A 14,964-nucleotide genomic window follows, 5' to 3' on the forward strand; every position below is an offset into this window, starting at 1 on the left:
ACTGTTTATACACCCGCTAAAATGCACATAAGGGATACCCGTGACAACCTTTCGCAACCAGCTCCAACCGTATGGGGCATGCATCGCTCGGCGCGGCGATACTAGAACTACTCCCGAAGCAAACTAGTACCACTTACAAGCCCGTCTGCTCACACCGTCAATGTTCAAGTCCCACAAAGCCACAACTGCGAAGGTATTCGGCTCACTTTACCATTAGATCGACATGTGGTGAGTAAAAAAAATGCTAAAGCCGACTACACCGATGGTCGGTGCTTAATCGGTGCAAAGCGGTCTATGATGTCTGGTTTCCTCCACTAACCTACCCAGGGGAACTCTACATCCGGGTAGGACAAACACCTCCTAGCACCGCTCACACCTCGCCTCATACTCACCACTCGACCAACCAACACCAACAACCTAACACAGTAACCATTGTGAAAGTAATTTAACATATAGCTCGCGAACGATGGGACGTCCCACCGCTCGACTTCTACCGAGGATCTATGCATTGCTAAGCATCTCGCATCACTTTTAAGTTAGACCTTATCATGAATAAACCCAGACTACAAGGATATAGATCCACAATAATTCAAGATAGAGACAATGCAATCAACATAGGTTCTACCCATAAAAGCCCGATATCGACTTCCTATACATACAAACCTACACATAAGCATAATTTATCAATATTTAGACTTTATTCAATTCAACTGACAGGGTGTAATATGTTAGATGCTTGCCTTGATGCACTGGCTCATAAAGGTGGGGTACCTCCGGATTGCCCTCGCTCGCCGGGATCGTCGGTTTGGCGTTTTCTAAAAAGAATAGCACGTGCAATGCCATGAGTATGGATGAAATACAACAATGTATGCCATAATATGCGCAAAACATGTTAAAAGTGCAAACATGTGAGCTAGAATAAAATTGGGACTCAAATCAATTTGAAAAGTTGCCGAAAGTGCGGAACCTCCGGAGAATTCTTCGGACATATGCGGACTATCCGCAAAATTATGCGGAACATCCGGACATTGACAGGAAAATGTGTTTTCGTCGATTTGTTGATCAATTTAGACGTGGTTATACATATACCAAAGGGATTTAGATTCAATTAATTATGAAATATTAAAGATTGAAGCTATTTCAATGACTCATTAAAACTCAGCACATATTTCACTAACCAAAGGAATTCAAATGCTCCTTTCATGGCTCATAGCATTTCTAATGTGTAGAGTATGTTAATACAAGGCTAACAGAAGTGGTTTCAAAATTTTAGGGCATATTATCCATTATTAGTGACTTAACCAAGTTGAAACATATTTAATTAACTCATTAATTCTCAAGAGTATTTTCTGGAATTCCAACATTTTTAACACGTAGATCATACTCATACGAAGCTAACGCGGCTGGTCTCATATAGTTTGGAGGTCGGATGAATTAATTATGAATTTTACAAGCCTCTACGCGCCTGATGAATAGTAACTGTGGACCCTCCGCACTTTTATGCGGAACCTCTGCATTTTTGTGGACTATCTGTACTTTTTCGCGGATACTCCACACTGCCTAGAACTTCTTTGATTTTAGAGAAAAATTTACCAAATCAAATTGCGATCTTTTCCAAACTAAAGAGGGATATGTTTAGGAGAGTTTAGAACTCAACTAACCACCTAGCAACTCAATTCCTAAATCAAATCTCAACCAAATCCTTATTTTGGTTCAAAACCTCAAAAACTCATGAACTTTGCTAAAACTCGAAATCGATCAACCAAATCACGAATTCTTGCTATGAGGAGCCTAAGAGACTTACCCAAGATACTTGTGGATGCTGGTGACCGTCGGGAAGTTAGAGGAAATGCTCGAGAAATGAAGAATTCTGGTGTTCTTCTCGTTTTAACCCTAAACACCAAAATGAGCCAAGAACGACTCAAATCCTCCAGGAATTCAAAAATGAATTGGATGGATGGATAGCTTACGAGCTCGTGATCGCAATGGTACCACATGTATACCTTCAATCCCTCTCTTAAGCTTGAATTTTGAAAGAAATGGAGAGAGAGGGAGTGAGAGCTTGAGTGGGAGGGGGAGCTCCTCCTTGTGGCCGGTTGGAGCACGGTGGGGAGTGAGAGTGGGAGCAGGTGGGGGAGAGAGAGAGAGAGAGCAGGTGGGGGCTGCCCACTTGAGTAGTTGGAGGGTGGAGTCACATGTGGAGCCCACGTATAAGAGAAAGAAGTATGTTTTGACTATGAATCCAATTCTTTTCTCTCCCGAATTTCTTTTTCTCATCCGAATGACTTTAAACGAATCACTCTAGAGTCACAAAACAAATTACAAAAAATTAAATATAATACTTAAGAAGCATAATTATACTTAATTACGTGATTATGGAATTTGGGACGTAACAGTGATCATCTGTCCTAGAGCCAATGCTAGGTCACTTCCGGAACTCACAAATAAGCTGCCTCTTAGAACTTGTAGAGGAGTTATTGCTAAATTCGAATTGCCATCATATACAGTGTAAGGAGGTTCTGTACGCTGAAAGTCATTACAACATCCTAGATGTTGATGCGAATGGGAAGGATGGTGATGAGAGAGGCAAGGGGGTAAGGATGCCTCATCCTATGACTAGAAGAATGGACAATTAAGAGTTAATGGTGATCCACAGAGGGGTGTTAGACCTAATGTAAGTGTCTCTCGTATTACTGCAGAGTTTCGGTTCTTGTGTTTTGATTTAGGTCACTGAAGTTTGGGCAAGTAAATGTTGATGCTTATTTATAAGGAACTCACGGTTATCAAATGGGTCAAATTAGTTTCTTGAGTCAAATTTGCTTACTTCACAGGGTATTGGTTGATAATCTGCCGTATGTTTGGAAACATATGAGAGTTAGTAGTCGTGACTGGCATTTAGAGTGAAGTTCCTAAATAGATCTGTTATATTATCTTTTGATACAATATAAGTAAAATGAGTACTCAGCCAGGACTTGAAGATGCATTATTTTCTTTGTGCTTTTGGCTAACCTAGATATCCTACCTGCACCATTTTGTTAATACTTTATTTTTGGATGTGTTTGTTACATTTTCCATTTTTTGAAGTACCGTATATTATGTGACAAATTGATGCTCTATTATTTTGCTATCGTTTATTTCTAGGTTGACTTTGCATCTCTTATATTTTGCAGGCTGGCTCTCAGCAACCTGTTGTTGTGGTGCTATCTTCTGTTTCCGTTCTTTCAAAGGTATCTTTCATCAATATCAACAATAAAAATGAGGGAGTTAGCATTAGATTCAATGAGGTTACTGGAAAATGAGGGATTTAGTATTAGATCCAATGTGCAGTATGGTTTGTTTTGGAGAAACCCACCAATTTCTTTTTGGTTTGTTTAGACCAGTGAGTCTAAAGCCTAAACCCATCTTAATGAGAGCTGTTCACATTGAGCCATATAAGAAGAGTCACCTAAATTTTCATTCTCCATATAATCTGATTATGTTGTTCTTTTCTACAGAAATTCTAATTAGTTTAGATTATGTTATTCACTCTCCAACAGAGGTGTGTTCTTTATTCTTGTAGATGTTACTACATCTTGTAACACATGTGTTTGACCTGTTAACTATTTTATCTCATAAATTTTTTTTATTTCCGCTATAATGCATGGACACGTAACTAGTAGGTTAATTAATGGATGATGCTAGCACCCTAACATCGGATCCATCGGACGCTCCAAAAAGTCCGCCAATAGTCCGTTGCAATATCTAAAAATAACGTTTGCAACATCTGAAGTAAACGTTTGCAACATCGAAAAAACGCACCAAAAATAGCTCGTTGTATGCATCCGCTTCGGAGAGAAAACTTCCCACCGTAACATCTCGTTATGTTGCACGCAACATTTCGGCAAAACCTATGTGGTGTAGAATTGGGTGCAATATACGAAAATAACTATGGCAACAAATTTCCATAACATCTGAAATATTAAATTTGAATATCTGAAATATTGGAGGTGCGAAAATATAGGAATTAACTCAAATGAATATTTTTTCGGGTCCGGATCTGTATGCAAGAGATTCCGAGATGCAACATACGAAAATAACTATTGCAATAAATTTTCATAACATTTGAAACATTAAGTTTGAACATATGAAATATTGGAGATGAAAAATATAGAAAAACTCAAATAGATAAATTTTTTCGGGTCTGAATCTGTAGGCAGGAGATTCCGAGATGCAACATATGAAAATAACTATTGCAACAAATTTTCATAACGCCTGAAATATTAAATTTGAGCATTTGAGATATTAGAGATGCGAAAATATAAAAATTAACTCGAATGGATAATTTTTTCGGTTCCGAATCTATACGCAAGAGATTCCGAGATGCAACGTATGAAAATAACTATTACAATAAATTTTTATTACATCTAAAATCTTAAACTTAAACGTCTGAAACATTAGAAATAGAAAACACATAAATTGATTTAAAAAGATAATATTTTCAGATCCGAATACATAAGCGGCCCAATCAAACGTCCGATGCTATGACGTCTGCTTGGCGCCATTTTCGTTAATTAATTTCTCCCCACCAAACGACAACTAACATTAGGCACAACACAGGAGGATAGTCCCGTCCCACTCACCAATCAGGAAGGGCACAACCACGTTGCCAGCAGCCTCCACTTGCTCCACCCCTCCCGCCGCCGGGCGAGCCGCGCGTCGGCTCCCCGTCTCTCTCAGACCGCCGGGAGGGCCCCGCTCGCCAGGGACCATGTTCGCCCTTCGCGCCCGCTTCCTCCTGGTAACTTCGCGGTCAACCTCCCCACGCCACCATTCCCACGAAGCAAATCTCAAGCTAATTACGCAGCAGCCTCGCCGTTAAATAATACTCCATCTCGCTTTGCCGCCGCACTGACCACGCTACCTCTGTTAAATACTCCGCGGCAGTGGCAGTGGGAGGGGGGCACACGTAGAGCGCTGTGTGGCGGCTGCGGGGAGGAGCGAGGAGCAGAGGCCGCGGCGGCGAGGTTTTGGTGGTGGTGCGTCGGCAGGAGGTGGACTTCGGCGTCGGCCAAGGGGGAGATGGAGAGCACGCTCAAGGGGATACGGGGCGGCGGCGCGCCGTGCGTGCTGGACATGGACGACGCGGCCACGGTGGGAGGCGGCGTCGGGGACACCTACGGCGAGGACCGCGCCACCGAGGAGCAGTTCGTCACGCCCTGGACCGTCTCCGTCGCCAGGTGAGCGTGCGATGCGCGAGTAGGCTGATTCGCCTGGTTCGTTCGTAGTACTGGTACGTGGATAATCTTTCTGTTCCGCCGTGCACTAGGGGGCCCTGGGGTTTCTCCGCCGGAGACAAGCGTGTTCGTGCGCGCGTTGAAACGATAGCTTTTTGCAACCAACCTTTGTGCCGTGTTGGGGACCTAGGGTTGTCTAGTTCACATATATTTTTTTTTTGAGGAATTTAGTTCACAGATTTATTTGGATTTTTTTACAATCTGGTTTCAGTACAGTAGTAGGTGGTATGCAGTGATTGATGCCAATGAAAATGCATCCTCTTTCACCCTGAAGAGTAGAGTTTGGGTTATGATGCTTCAGGTTTGGATCAGATCAAACTTGCGTTGCAAATTTTGTTATCCCAGGGTTTCACCAAATTTATCCGGTCTCTACTTTGCTTATTCATAAGGGGGTATGGTAGGATTGAGTCATCTACCCAGAATGCGTGATCACCCGTAAAAAAGGAGAAATTATTTCACTATAGATGCTTGGACATAAGCAGCTTTGTTTGTTTGGGAGCATAATTTGGCATGTGAAATTTTTGACTTGTTTGGTGTGTGGCAGCGGTTACAATTTGCTGAGGGATCCCCGCTACAACAAGGGGCTTGCCTTCACAGAGAGGGAGCGGGAGACACACTACCTCCGTGGCCTTCTGCCACCAGCAATAGTATCCCAGGAGCTTCAGGTTCGATGATCTTCAATACTTTTGTGTCATAAAACGGTTTAAATTTGCACGCCTATCTGATCCCAGTGTATCCCGATGTCATCAGGAGAGAAAGATCATGAACAATATCAGACAATACCAGTTGCCTTTGCAGCGCTACATGGCTATGATGGACCTTCAGGTAACTGGTCACTAAGTTCCCTTGTTATTACTCGAGCTAATGCAAGTGGTGTAGGTTGCTTTCTAAGCACATGATATTTTGATGAAACAACATGTTCCCTTGTAATGGTTAACCATCTATTTTTTGCTTTTCCTTCATCTTTTGCTTCTGCGTGAACTATAATCTGTACCCGAAACAATGTGTTCTGTTATGAATAGTAATGGAATATTGGGTAACCACATTTCTAAAATAAAGTTTCCTTGCTATTCATAGTATACCGACTATAGCTGATATGAGGAGAGTAGTCCAATTTGCTTATAATGTTCTTTCAAATCATATTGCAGGAGGGGAATGAGAGGCTCTTCTACAAGCTGCTCATTGACAATGTCGAGGAGTTGCTTCCTATTGTGTACACACCAACTGTTGGTGAGGCTTGCCAAAAGTATGGTTCCATATTTAGTCGTCCTCAGGGTCTTTATATCAGCTTGAAGGAGAAGTAAGTTTCACCTCATGGATTTGTGTGGTCTCCGGCATGCTCTTGCCTATTCATGTTCATATGGTGTTTTACTTGGCTGTGCAGGGGAAAGATTCTTGAGGTGCTGAAGAACTGGCCAGAGAGGAGCATTCAAGTTATTGTTGTTACTGATGGTGAACGGATTTTGGGGCTTGGAGATCTTGGGTGTCAGGTAACATCTTATAGGTGTCTTGACTCTTGACCATTGATGACAAACTATCTCCCAGGCTTTCTGCTGATTTCAAAAACATCTATTTAGGGAATGGGGATTCCTGTTGGTAAGCTTGCCCTTTACACTGCCCTGGGAGGAGTTCGTCCATCTGCTGTAAACTTTTCGTATCCACCTGTATATTTTTTGCCATTCCACATTTTCTTGTGAATTAACATATTACCGGTAATCTTGAAGTGTTTGCCAATCACATTGGATGTTGGCACAAATAATGAGGAGTTGCTGAATGACGAGTTTTACATTGGCTTGAGGCAAAGGAGGGCCACCGGCCAGGTTGGACGTCATCAATGTCTGCTTCGTTTTCCTATCTTGTTCTAGTTGTGAAATAGAATTCTTAACTGGTCACTCTTGTACTACTCAGGAATATGCAGATTTTCTGCACGAATTTATGTCTGCTGTGAAGCAAAACTACGGGGAGAAAGTACTCATCCAGGTGAGGCGCATATTAAGAAAAGCTATGTTCAGAACTAAGTTTGAAAAATAGAAATTTCTGCAGATGTTAAATTTGAATTGGCTTACTTTAAATGAGTAATCTTTGAATTGGCTTACTGTCTGAAAACTCTAAACTCTTTTTTTTTCTTAACAATTGTCTATCATGCAGTTTGAAGATTTTGCCAACCATAATGCTTTTGAACTCCTTGCAAGATACGGCACAACTCACCTTGTATTCAATGATGATATTCAGGTACTGTTATTTGATGCTTGGTACCCTGTTTGTTATGTGATTGGCTGTATGATATCTGCAAAATATCATTAATTGCAAATAGGCTTATTAAAATGTGCCCATTTTATTTTTGTTCTGTTATATATTGCAGGGAACAGCTTCCGTGGTCCTTGCTGGGCTTGTTGCAGCACAAAAATTAGTTGGTGGAACATTGGCAGATCACACTTACCTTTTCTTGGGGGCTGGAGAGGTCTCTTTCTTTGTGTTTCCTTATTTGGACATTTAGTTTCACCAAATGGATAAATCTTGCTTGTTCTGGCTTCTAGGTTGTCTTTTACGTACAATAAATCGCAGATCATATAATCTACTGTAATGTGCTCCTCCTTACTTCAAATGCATCATTTTATATGCGTACCAACTACTTGCAATTTGTAGTCAAAATACTGTATCATCCTTATATTATCACTTTATCAGTAGTACTTCTTCCATATTTATGATTTTATACCAGAAGATTATGATTTTATATTGGTTAACATTTTTTTACTCAATTTATTTAAGACTGTTCCTCAGATCTCGATGTTGCTTTGTATGCCATCTTTCTTCCCAAATCAATAGTTGTGCTCTGTTGCTTGCAGGCTGGGACAGGTATTGCTGAACTTATAGCTCTTGAGATATCAAGACAGGTGGTGCATCATTTTCTGTTGAATATTTCTGCCGTTTGAAGCTTGTGCTATACATTTCTGGATGGTCTAACAATTGGTACCTGTGCAGACAAAGGCTCCTATAGAAGAGTGCCGCAAGAAGATTTGGCTTGTTGATTCAAAGGTTAATTCTGTGAAGAGGACCTCACTTTTATTTTCATTATCTTTGGCTCGGAACATCAATATATTCCTTCTTGCTAACTGTAAATGCTGATCAATTGACAGGGCTTGATTGTCGGTTCACGGAAGGAGTCCCTTCAACACTTCAAGAAACCATGGGCTCATGAGCATGAACCAGTCGGCAACCTCTTAGATGCTGTCAATGTATGAGTGTGCCCTCAAAAAAAATAATGGACTTGCATTTCTTATTCTCAGTTACCTGAATCTTTACAAGCTTGTCTTCTGACCCAAATGTGTTTTCCATCATTCAGGCTATCAAACCAACAGTGTTGATTGGCACATCTGGAAAGGGGCAGACTTTCACACAGGACGTTGTTGAAGCCATTTCCTCATATAATGAGGTAACTTTCACTATGTCAACCTGTTACTTTCAACTCTTTTGAACCGACAAAGCTTAGAAGCTTACAGCATTTTGTAAAACACTGCAGAGACCGATCATTCTTGCCCTGTCCAACCCGACATCACAGTCTGAATGCACTGCTGAGCAAGCTTACACATGGAGCAAGGTAATGGTCTCAATCAGCATTCACATCACCTTTTTCTCTGAAATTATCATTGATAGAGCTATGTAACGTTGTCTATAGCCATGGTTCTGCACTAACAGTCTGAAATCACAGGGTCGAGCAGTGTTTGCAACTGGGAGTCCATTTGATCCAGTGGAGTACAATGGCAAGATACATGTTCCCGGACAGGTTTAAATGATGAACACTGCTCAGGTTATTGCAGAGTTTTTGTCTGCTTCAAATGGTCTGAACAAAACATATAATCCTGCTTCTACAGGCAAACAATGCGTATATCTTCCCAGGGTTCGGCCTTGGTGTGGTGATGTCTGGGGCAATCCGCGTCCATGATGACATGCTTCTGGCATCCTGTAAGTACTCCTAGTGGTAACTATAAATGCAAGCATCACTTTCTATTTACTGTAATTGCATTCATTTCTATATGGCTCTATCTGTTTGAGCTCAAAACAGCCAAAGAAGATGGCTACAAAGTAGAGAAGCATTCCTGTCACTCAGGGGATCTTCCTTGTATAATGTTCTTCCTACCAGCTTGAAGGTCCCTAGTGCGAATACAAAGTTGTGGAGTTCTCTCAGTTTAGGATTCAGCTTGAATATCCTACATCACTTGCATGCCAATAATGGGCAAGCGATGAGGAACTTTGTGGATTGATGCAAATTTTAGGCCTTCTTTGAAATATATGCTGAATTATCTAATTTACTTTGGTCATACATCCTGGAACAGCGGAGGCTCTGGCTCAGCAGGTCACAGAAGAGAATTTTCAAAAGGGGCTCATTTATCCTCCCTTCTCAAACATCAGAAAAATCTCTGCCCACATTGCAGCCAACGTTGCAGCAAAGGCTTACGAACTTGGTCAGCATCATACTTGCGTATTTCTCAACAAAGATAAATCTATTCTTATTAACAGACTGGTTCATCACAAACTTTTCTTACGTTTAGGTTTGGCAAGTAGGCGCCCTCGACCGAAGGACCTGGTGAAATATGCAGAGAGCTGCATGTACAGCCCCATTTACCGCAATTACCGGTGATTTCGAAACAATTCCAGTCATGTACAACCATGAACCATCTACTGCAAAACTTCGTTAAGATAAGAACACTACCCGGTTCAATCGTGCATGCTGTAACTAAGCTATTTCTAGCGGAGCTTGTTCGTGCATGTTTTTTCCGTTTATGTACGTGTTTCATGTTGATGAAGATTTAATAATTAATGATTAAAGATTTACCAGAAATATAGTATATCTTGAAGTGAGATCATCATCGTACACGTGCCATTCATCAAATACAATAAGTTTTATAAACGTCATGAGGTAAATAAGATATATGCTGATATTATTGTATGTAGTTCATCATGTTTTACATGAAAACTATCATTAGATTAATTAGGAAGAGGTCATCTAGATATTCGGAAATAATATAATTCGGGAAGATTACACTCAGAAACTATATACGGTACATCACAACATGATGAGAGGGGTATGTCCAAGGGGAGGATTAAGACAAGTTGTAAGCTGGATAAACAATACAAAACAAGTCTAGTCAGATAAAAGCAGAAAAGATCCATTGAGATTCACAATAGATTCGAGTCACGATAAGATTTATCCAACAATGGCTTGAAGATTTAGAATATAAGAATTTATCGAGATCCTTATAATTAGATTTAGACAAACTCCTATTGTAATTGTCTTTTCTTAAGATTAATCAAGGCAAAATAGACTATTATCCTAAGTGAGACATGAATCTACATAAAATTTCATGTCCTTTTTGATATGCACAGTTGATGATTAGGTATCCCTACTTTAAAGTGGTATTTGCATAATCAAATTTATCAATCGTCAATAGTTGAAGTCGTTTGTGGGATACAACAAGACATGTTTTCATCAACTAAGAACATCAAGACTTCGACAACATGCTACTCGCATGATGGGTTTTACTACGACTTCAGACTCAGCATCTATGTGATGGCAAATTTCGATCGTTAAACCTTAGGTTTCGAAGGTCAAGATGATCACTCACGTGATCGTATAGCTAGTAGGTCAGAAAACCTGACTACGATTGTGGCCTTAACTTTTGGCAACTCTCACTACTGAGTAATCACCAATATAGAGAAGGAAATTTCGGAGGATGAACCTCGCTTCACGGAATTCAACGCATCCTTTAATGAAGGTATCATGTTAGATTACGATGTCACTGCCTCTCTGCTGGCCAGTAGAATGACCCGGCGGCTGTTAGTCCTGGACACGAGAGCCCCGTCACAAGTAAAAGCAATGACAAAGCCCCATGAGGAGAGTCAAATCCATCAAAACTCCCCTTACTAGCACACGCCTAAGATAGAAACCAACATTGTAGGAATCACCAGATGTTGCTTCGCCATTTAGTGTCCGGTCGATAAGGCAACGACGGATAGTTTATCTTCAGTATAGCTCAGTACCTGCAAGGCATAAGGACTCTACTATCCAATGCACCTTAAGGAGCGTCAAATACTCCAGAAGGGGCGCAATGGTTGGAAGACATTGTCGGGATTACATTGATGCACAACAATGGGCAGAAGCCGGTCAAGCTCGGCAAGATCTACCACTCGGACGGGTAGCTCACGTCGAAATAGTTCCAACCCAGTTTCTCTAAGTCGAAGGAGAGACCTCCATGAGACCGCCTTGATCAAGATCTATGCTTTAAGATCAATGAATGTTGCAATAGGGTAGAAAATCGAGATAGATCTCCTAGAAGGGCTAGACCAATGTCTTCGACTACCGGAGAAGGACTACGGTGGTTATCAGGTGTTGGGATTTCACACATGATCTTCAAGTTGTACGTTGGTCGGATAGATTCTAGCTCGACTCATTGGAGAAGTACGATGGAAGCTCTAATCCATTAGAATTCCTCCAGATTTATACGACTCTCATACAAGTGACCGGAGGAGATAAGAAGGTTATGGCCAATTACTTCCCTACAACACTTGAAGGGTCTATCCTTTCATGGTTGACCAATTTGCCTGCAGAATTCAACTACTCATTTGAATATTTGTGTCACTTTTTCTTGGCCAACTTCCAGGGGACCTATGAGCGTCCCAGGAAGGAAGACGACCTGCATCGCCTTCGTTAGGAGAACAATGAGACTCTATAGCAATTCATCAAGAGGTTCAGTAGTATCAGGAGTACAATTTCCGAAATCGCTGACTCTTTGGTAATTCGAGCTTTTTGACAAGGAGTACGGAACATGAGGCTAACTGAAGATATGGCCATGCATTCACCTCAAAGTGTCAAGGAGCTATTCGAGATGGCCATCTTCTGTGCTGCAGCGGCAGAAGCAGTCGAGTGGAGCTATTCCCTCGATAAGTTGAAAAGATGCGTCAGCCTGGCTTGGAGGGCAAGACCTCTAAATCGGCTGACAAGCGTAAGCTTAAGAAGAAAGCCGATAAGTCTAAGAAGAAGAAGGTTGAGGTGCCAAACGTTATAGTCGTGACTCACGACAAAGGCTTCAAGTCCCATCGTTTTCTTGACAAGGGTAAGAAACCGTCATCGGAGAAGGGCACAAATAGAAGGTGGTGTCTTATTCATATACCAGATATGCATGACTTGGCTACTTGTCGTGTCGTGCTTAAATAGGGGAAAAGAACTTGGAAACGAAGTCCTCGAGTAGGCTTTTCGACTCTAAACCTTGACAATGCGAGGAAAATGATGAGGACAATGATATGCCGTTCCAAAGCAGTGAGCATACCATCAGCCATATATTTTGGAGATCTACCACCTATGAGTCAAAGCGATACTACAAGTGTATTAAACGGGAGATCTGTGCTACAATCCCTTCGGTGCCAAAGATCCTCAAGTGATCAAACGTCCTGATCACGTTCAATAAGAATGACTATTTGATCGTGGTTGAACCCACCATCAACAATTGCAAGGCAAACCGAGTTCTTATTGATGTTGGAAGTTCTTTGAATATCTTGTTTCTTACTTTGGATGCTATACAGGTACCTACAACAAGAATTGAGCCTATGAAGCATGCCTTCGATAGCATAATCCCAGGCTCTTTGGCCACACCTATTGGCCAAGTGTCGCACCTAGTTACTTTAGGGATGCTCGAGAATTTGCAAATAGAGAGAATTTTGTTTGTCATGGCGGAATTTGAGACGGCATACAATGCTATTCTCGGTCGGTCAACTTTGGTCAAGTTCATAGTTGGTGCCCACTACGTGTACCAGGGCGTGAAGTTGTCATGCCAAAATGAGTCATTATAGTGCGTGGAGACAAGTGTATGGCTCTGAAGTGCAACAAAAAAAAAGTCTTGAGTTGGTCAAGAAGTTGACATTGTATGATGTTAATTCCGTACAGAAGCAATCCAAGCACTCCATGCCTAAGCTAACTCTTAAGCCTAGTGATGATTTCAAGATCATTCCATTGGACCCGACAGATCCATTCAAGTGTGTTCGAATAGGCTCTGTGCTGGATCCTAAATAGGAATTCGGGTTCATCACCTTTCTCCAGGCAAGCGTAGATATGCTCACATGGTAGCCATATGATATTCTTGGAATCCTCGGAAAGGTGATCAAGCACATGCTAGCTATTCGATCTAGATCAAAACTTGTTCAGTAGAAACTCCGTCGTTTCGCTAGCACTTATTGAGAAGTAATTTAAAAAGAGACAAGCAAGCTCTTGAAGGCAGACTTTATATGAGAAGTCGTTTACCCTGAGTGGTTGGCCAATCCTATGATGGTGAAGAAGACCAACGGCAAGTAGAGGGTATGCATGGAGCGTGGACTTCCACTACATGAAAAACGGACAAAAAAGACACAATTTAGTGACGGGTCATTACCCTACCCATTACTTATGCCGCCTCTGGTCGAGACCGGGTATATACCCGTCAAGTGATGGGTAATGAATAAAACCGTCACCTATAACCTGGTCATAAGTGACGAGTCTTCCCGCATCAGTCATAAGTGACGGGTCATGGTACAACCCGTCACTTATGACTTGGCATAGGTGACGGGTCTCCCTAGGCCAATAATAAGTGACGGGTCATAATATGACCCGTCACTTATGAGGAGTAATAAGTGATGGGTAATATTATCACCCGTCACTTATTACTTAGATCTGTTATAAAGCTGGTCAGCCACTGTGCGGGCCGAACAGTAGTCAACAGTACCACGCACGTAGTTCTGGCGATTTTCTCCGATTCCACTAGAGACTCTCTAATATTTTGTTAATTTGAAGTTTGAATTGGTGCTAGGTCTTTGAAGGTTTGTATCTCCCACTTTCCTTCTCCTCTAATCCCTATTTGGTAGATTTGTTGTGCTTTGAGTTGTAATCGGCCATTTTGCATCTTTATCCAAAATCCTAGTACAAGTGAGTTGTATTTATGTTAGATTTGGTACTAGGTTTGTCTGATCTACCGCGAGATGCTACAAATTTAGTGTATTTGTTGGGAATTTTTAATCGCGTGCTTAACCACAAAATTAAGGTCATTATTAATGAAGAATGAATGTTTTTACATTAATTATAGATGATGGACAGAAGTTGGATGTACCTTGAGATCTGGACTTGTAAGGAGTACTTGAGCGGGGTGAAGCATTTCATGAGTGCTGCCTTGGTGGATATGAAAGATCGTGGTATAACGGCAATGTATTGTCCATGTCACGACTGCAGGAATGAAAAGAAGTTCTCGAAACCAGACAATATCCATACACACTTGGTCATGCGTGGATTTAAAGAGAATTATACATGTTGAAACAAACATGGCGAAGAAGGCCTTAACGAGGGAGAGATGGATCGGGCCCTCCATACCGACAGTGTGGATCAAGGACTTTACCTTGCACGCCATGTTGTTCGTCACCATCAATGATCTACCAGCACTTCGTAACTTGTCAGATCAGAGTAAAAGAAAAGGTGAAGCATGCCCCCATTGCTTAGATGACACATGCAGTTTGAGGTTGAACAACTCAAAGAAAACAGTATACATATGGTATCGACGTTTCCTTCCTAGGAAACACCCGTACCGAAATATGGACAAGCAGTTCGATGGCACAAGGGAGAAAGTGTTACCTCCGAGGCATTTCAACAGGGAAGATGTTCACAATCAGGTTAAGA

At 41.5% G+C, this 14,964-nt stretch overlaps 1 protein-coding gene across 2 annotated transcripts; it reads left to right on the forward strand.

Moving 5' to 3' along the window:
- Nucleotides 1-4,619: 4,619 nt before the first annotated feature.
- Nucleotides 4,620-10,113, forward strand: LOC133919597 (NADP-dependent malic enzyme-like). 2 transcript variants are annotated; one of them, XM_062364037.1, is made up of 20 exons: nucleotides 4,621-4,777; nucleotides 4,924-5,216; nucleotides 5,818-5,938; nucleotides 6,024-6,098; nucleotides 6,422-6,573; nucleotides 6,658-6,763; nucleotides 6,851-6,916; nucleotides 6,998-7,093; nucleotides 7,182-7,253; nucleotides 7,422-7,505; nucleotides 7,636-7,734; nucleotides 8,120-8,167; nucleotides 8,256-8,309; nucleotides 8,411-8,509; nucleotides 8,617-8,706; nucleotides 8,794-8,871; nucleotides 8,983-9,057; nucleotides 9,146-9,236; nucleotides 9,608-9,736; nucleotides 9,824-10,113. In XM_062364037.1, the coding sequence occupies exons 1-20, from the start codon at nucleotides 4,748-4,750 to the stop codon at nucleotides 9,910-9,912; spliced, it is 1,947 nt and encodes a 648-aa protein (XP_062220021.1). In that variant the 5' UTR covers nucleotides 4,621-4,747; the 3' UTR covers nucleotides 9,913-10,113. The 2 variants fall into 2 exon arrangements, with proteins under 2 accessions (XP_062220029.1, XP_062220021.1); XM_062364045.1 differs by lacking the exon at nucleotides 6,851-6,916 and having other exon boundaries at nucleotides 4,620-4,777.
- The last annotated feature ends 4,851 nt before the right edge of the window (nucleotides 10,114-14,964 follow it).

This window comes from Phragmites australis, chromosome 1 (genome assembly GCF_958298935.1).
Source record: "Phragmites australis chromosome 1, lpPhrAust1.1, whole genome shotgun sequence".
In the NCBI taxonomy this organism is placed as follows: domain Eukaryota; kingdom Viridiplantae; phylum Streptophyta; class Magnoliopsida; order Poales; family Poaceae; genus Phragmites; species Phragmites australis.

What these genes read in the sequence shown, in the direction of transcription:
- LOC133919597 (XM_062364037.1), top strand. Translation starts at nt 4,748, where the DNA reads ATGTTCGCCCTTCGCGCCCGCTTCCTCCTG. An exon ending in TAGTATCCCAGGAGCTTCAG is followed by an intron (nt 5,939 to 6,023) that starts GTTCGATGATCT and finishes CGATGTCATCAG; the next exon opens with GAGAGAAAGATCATGAACAA. An exon ending in AGATACATGTTCCCGGACAG is followed by an intron (nt 9,058 to 9,145) that starts GTTTAAATGATG and finishes CTGCTTCTACAG; the next exon opens with GCAAACAATGCGTATATCTT.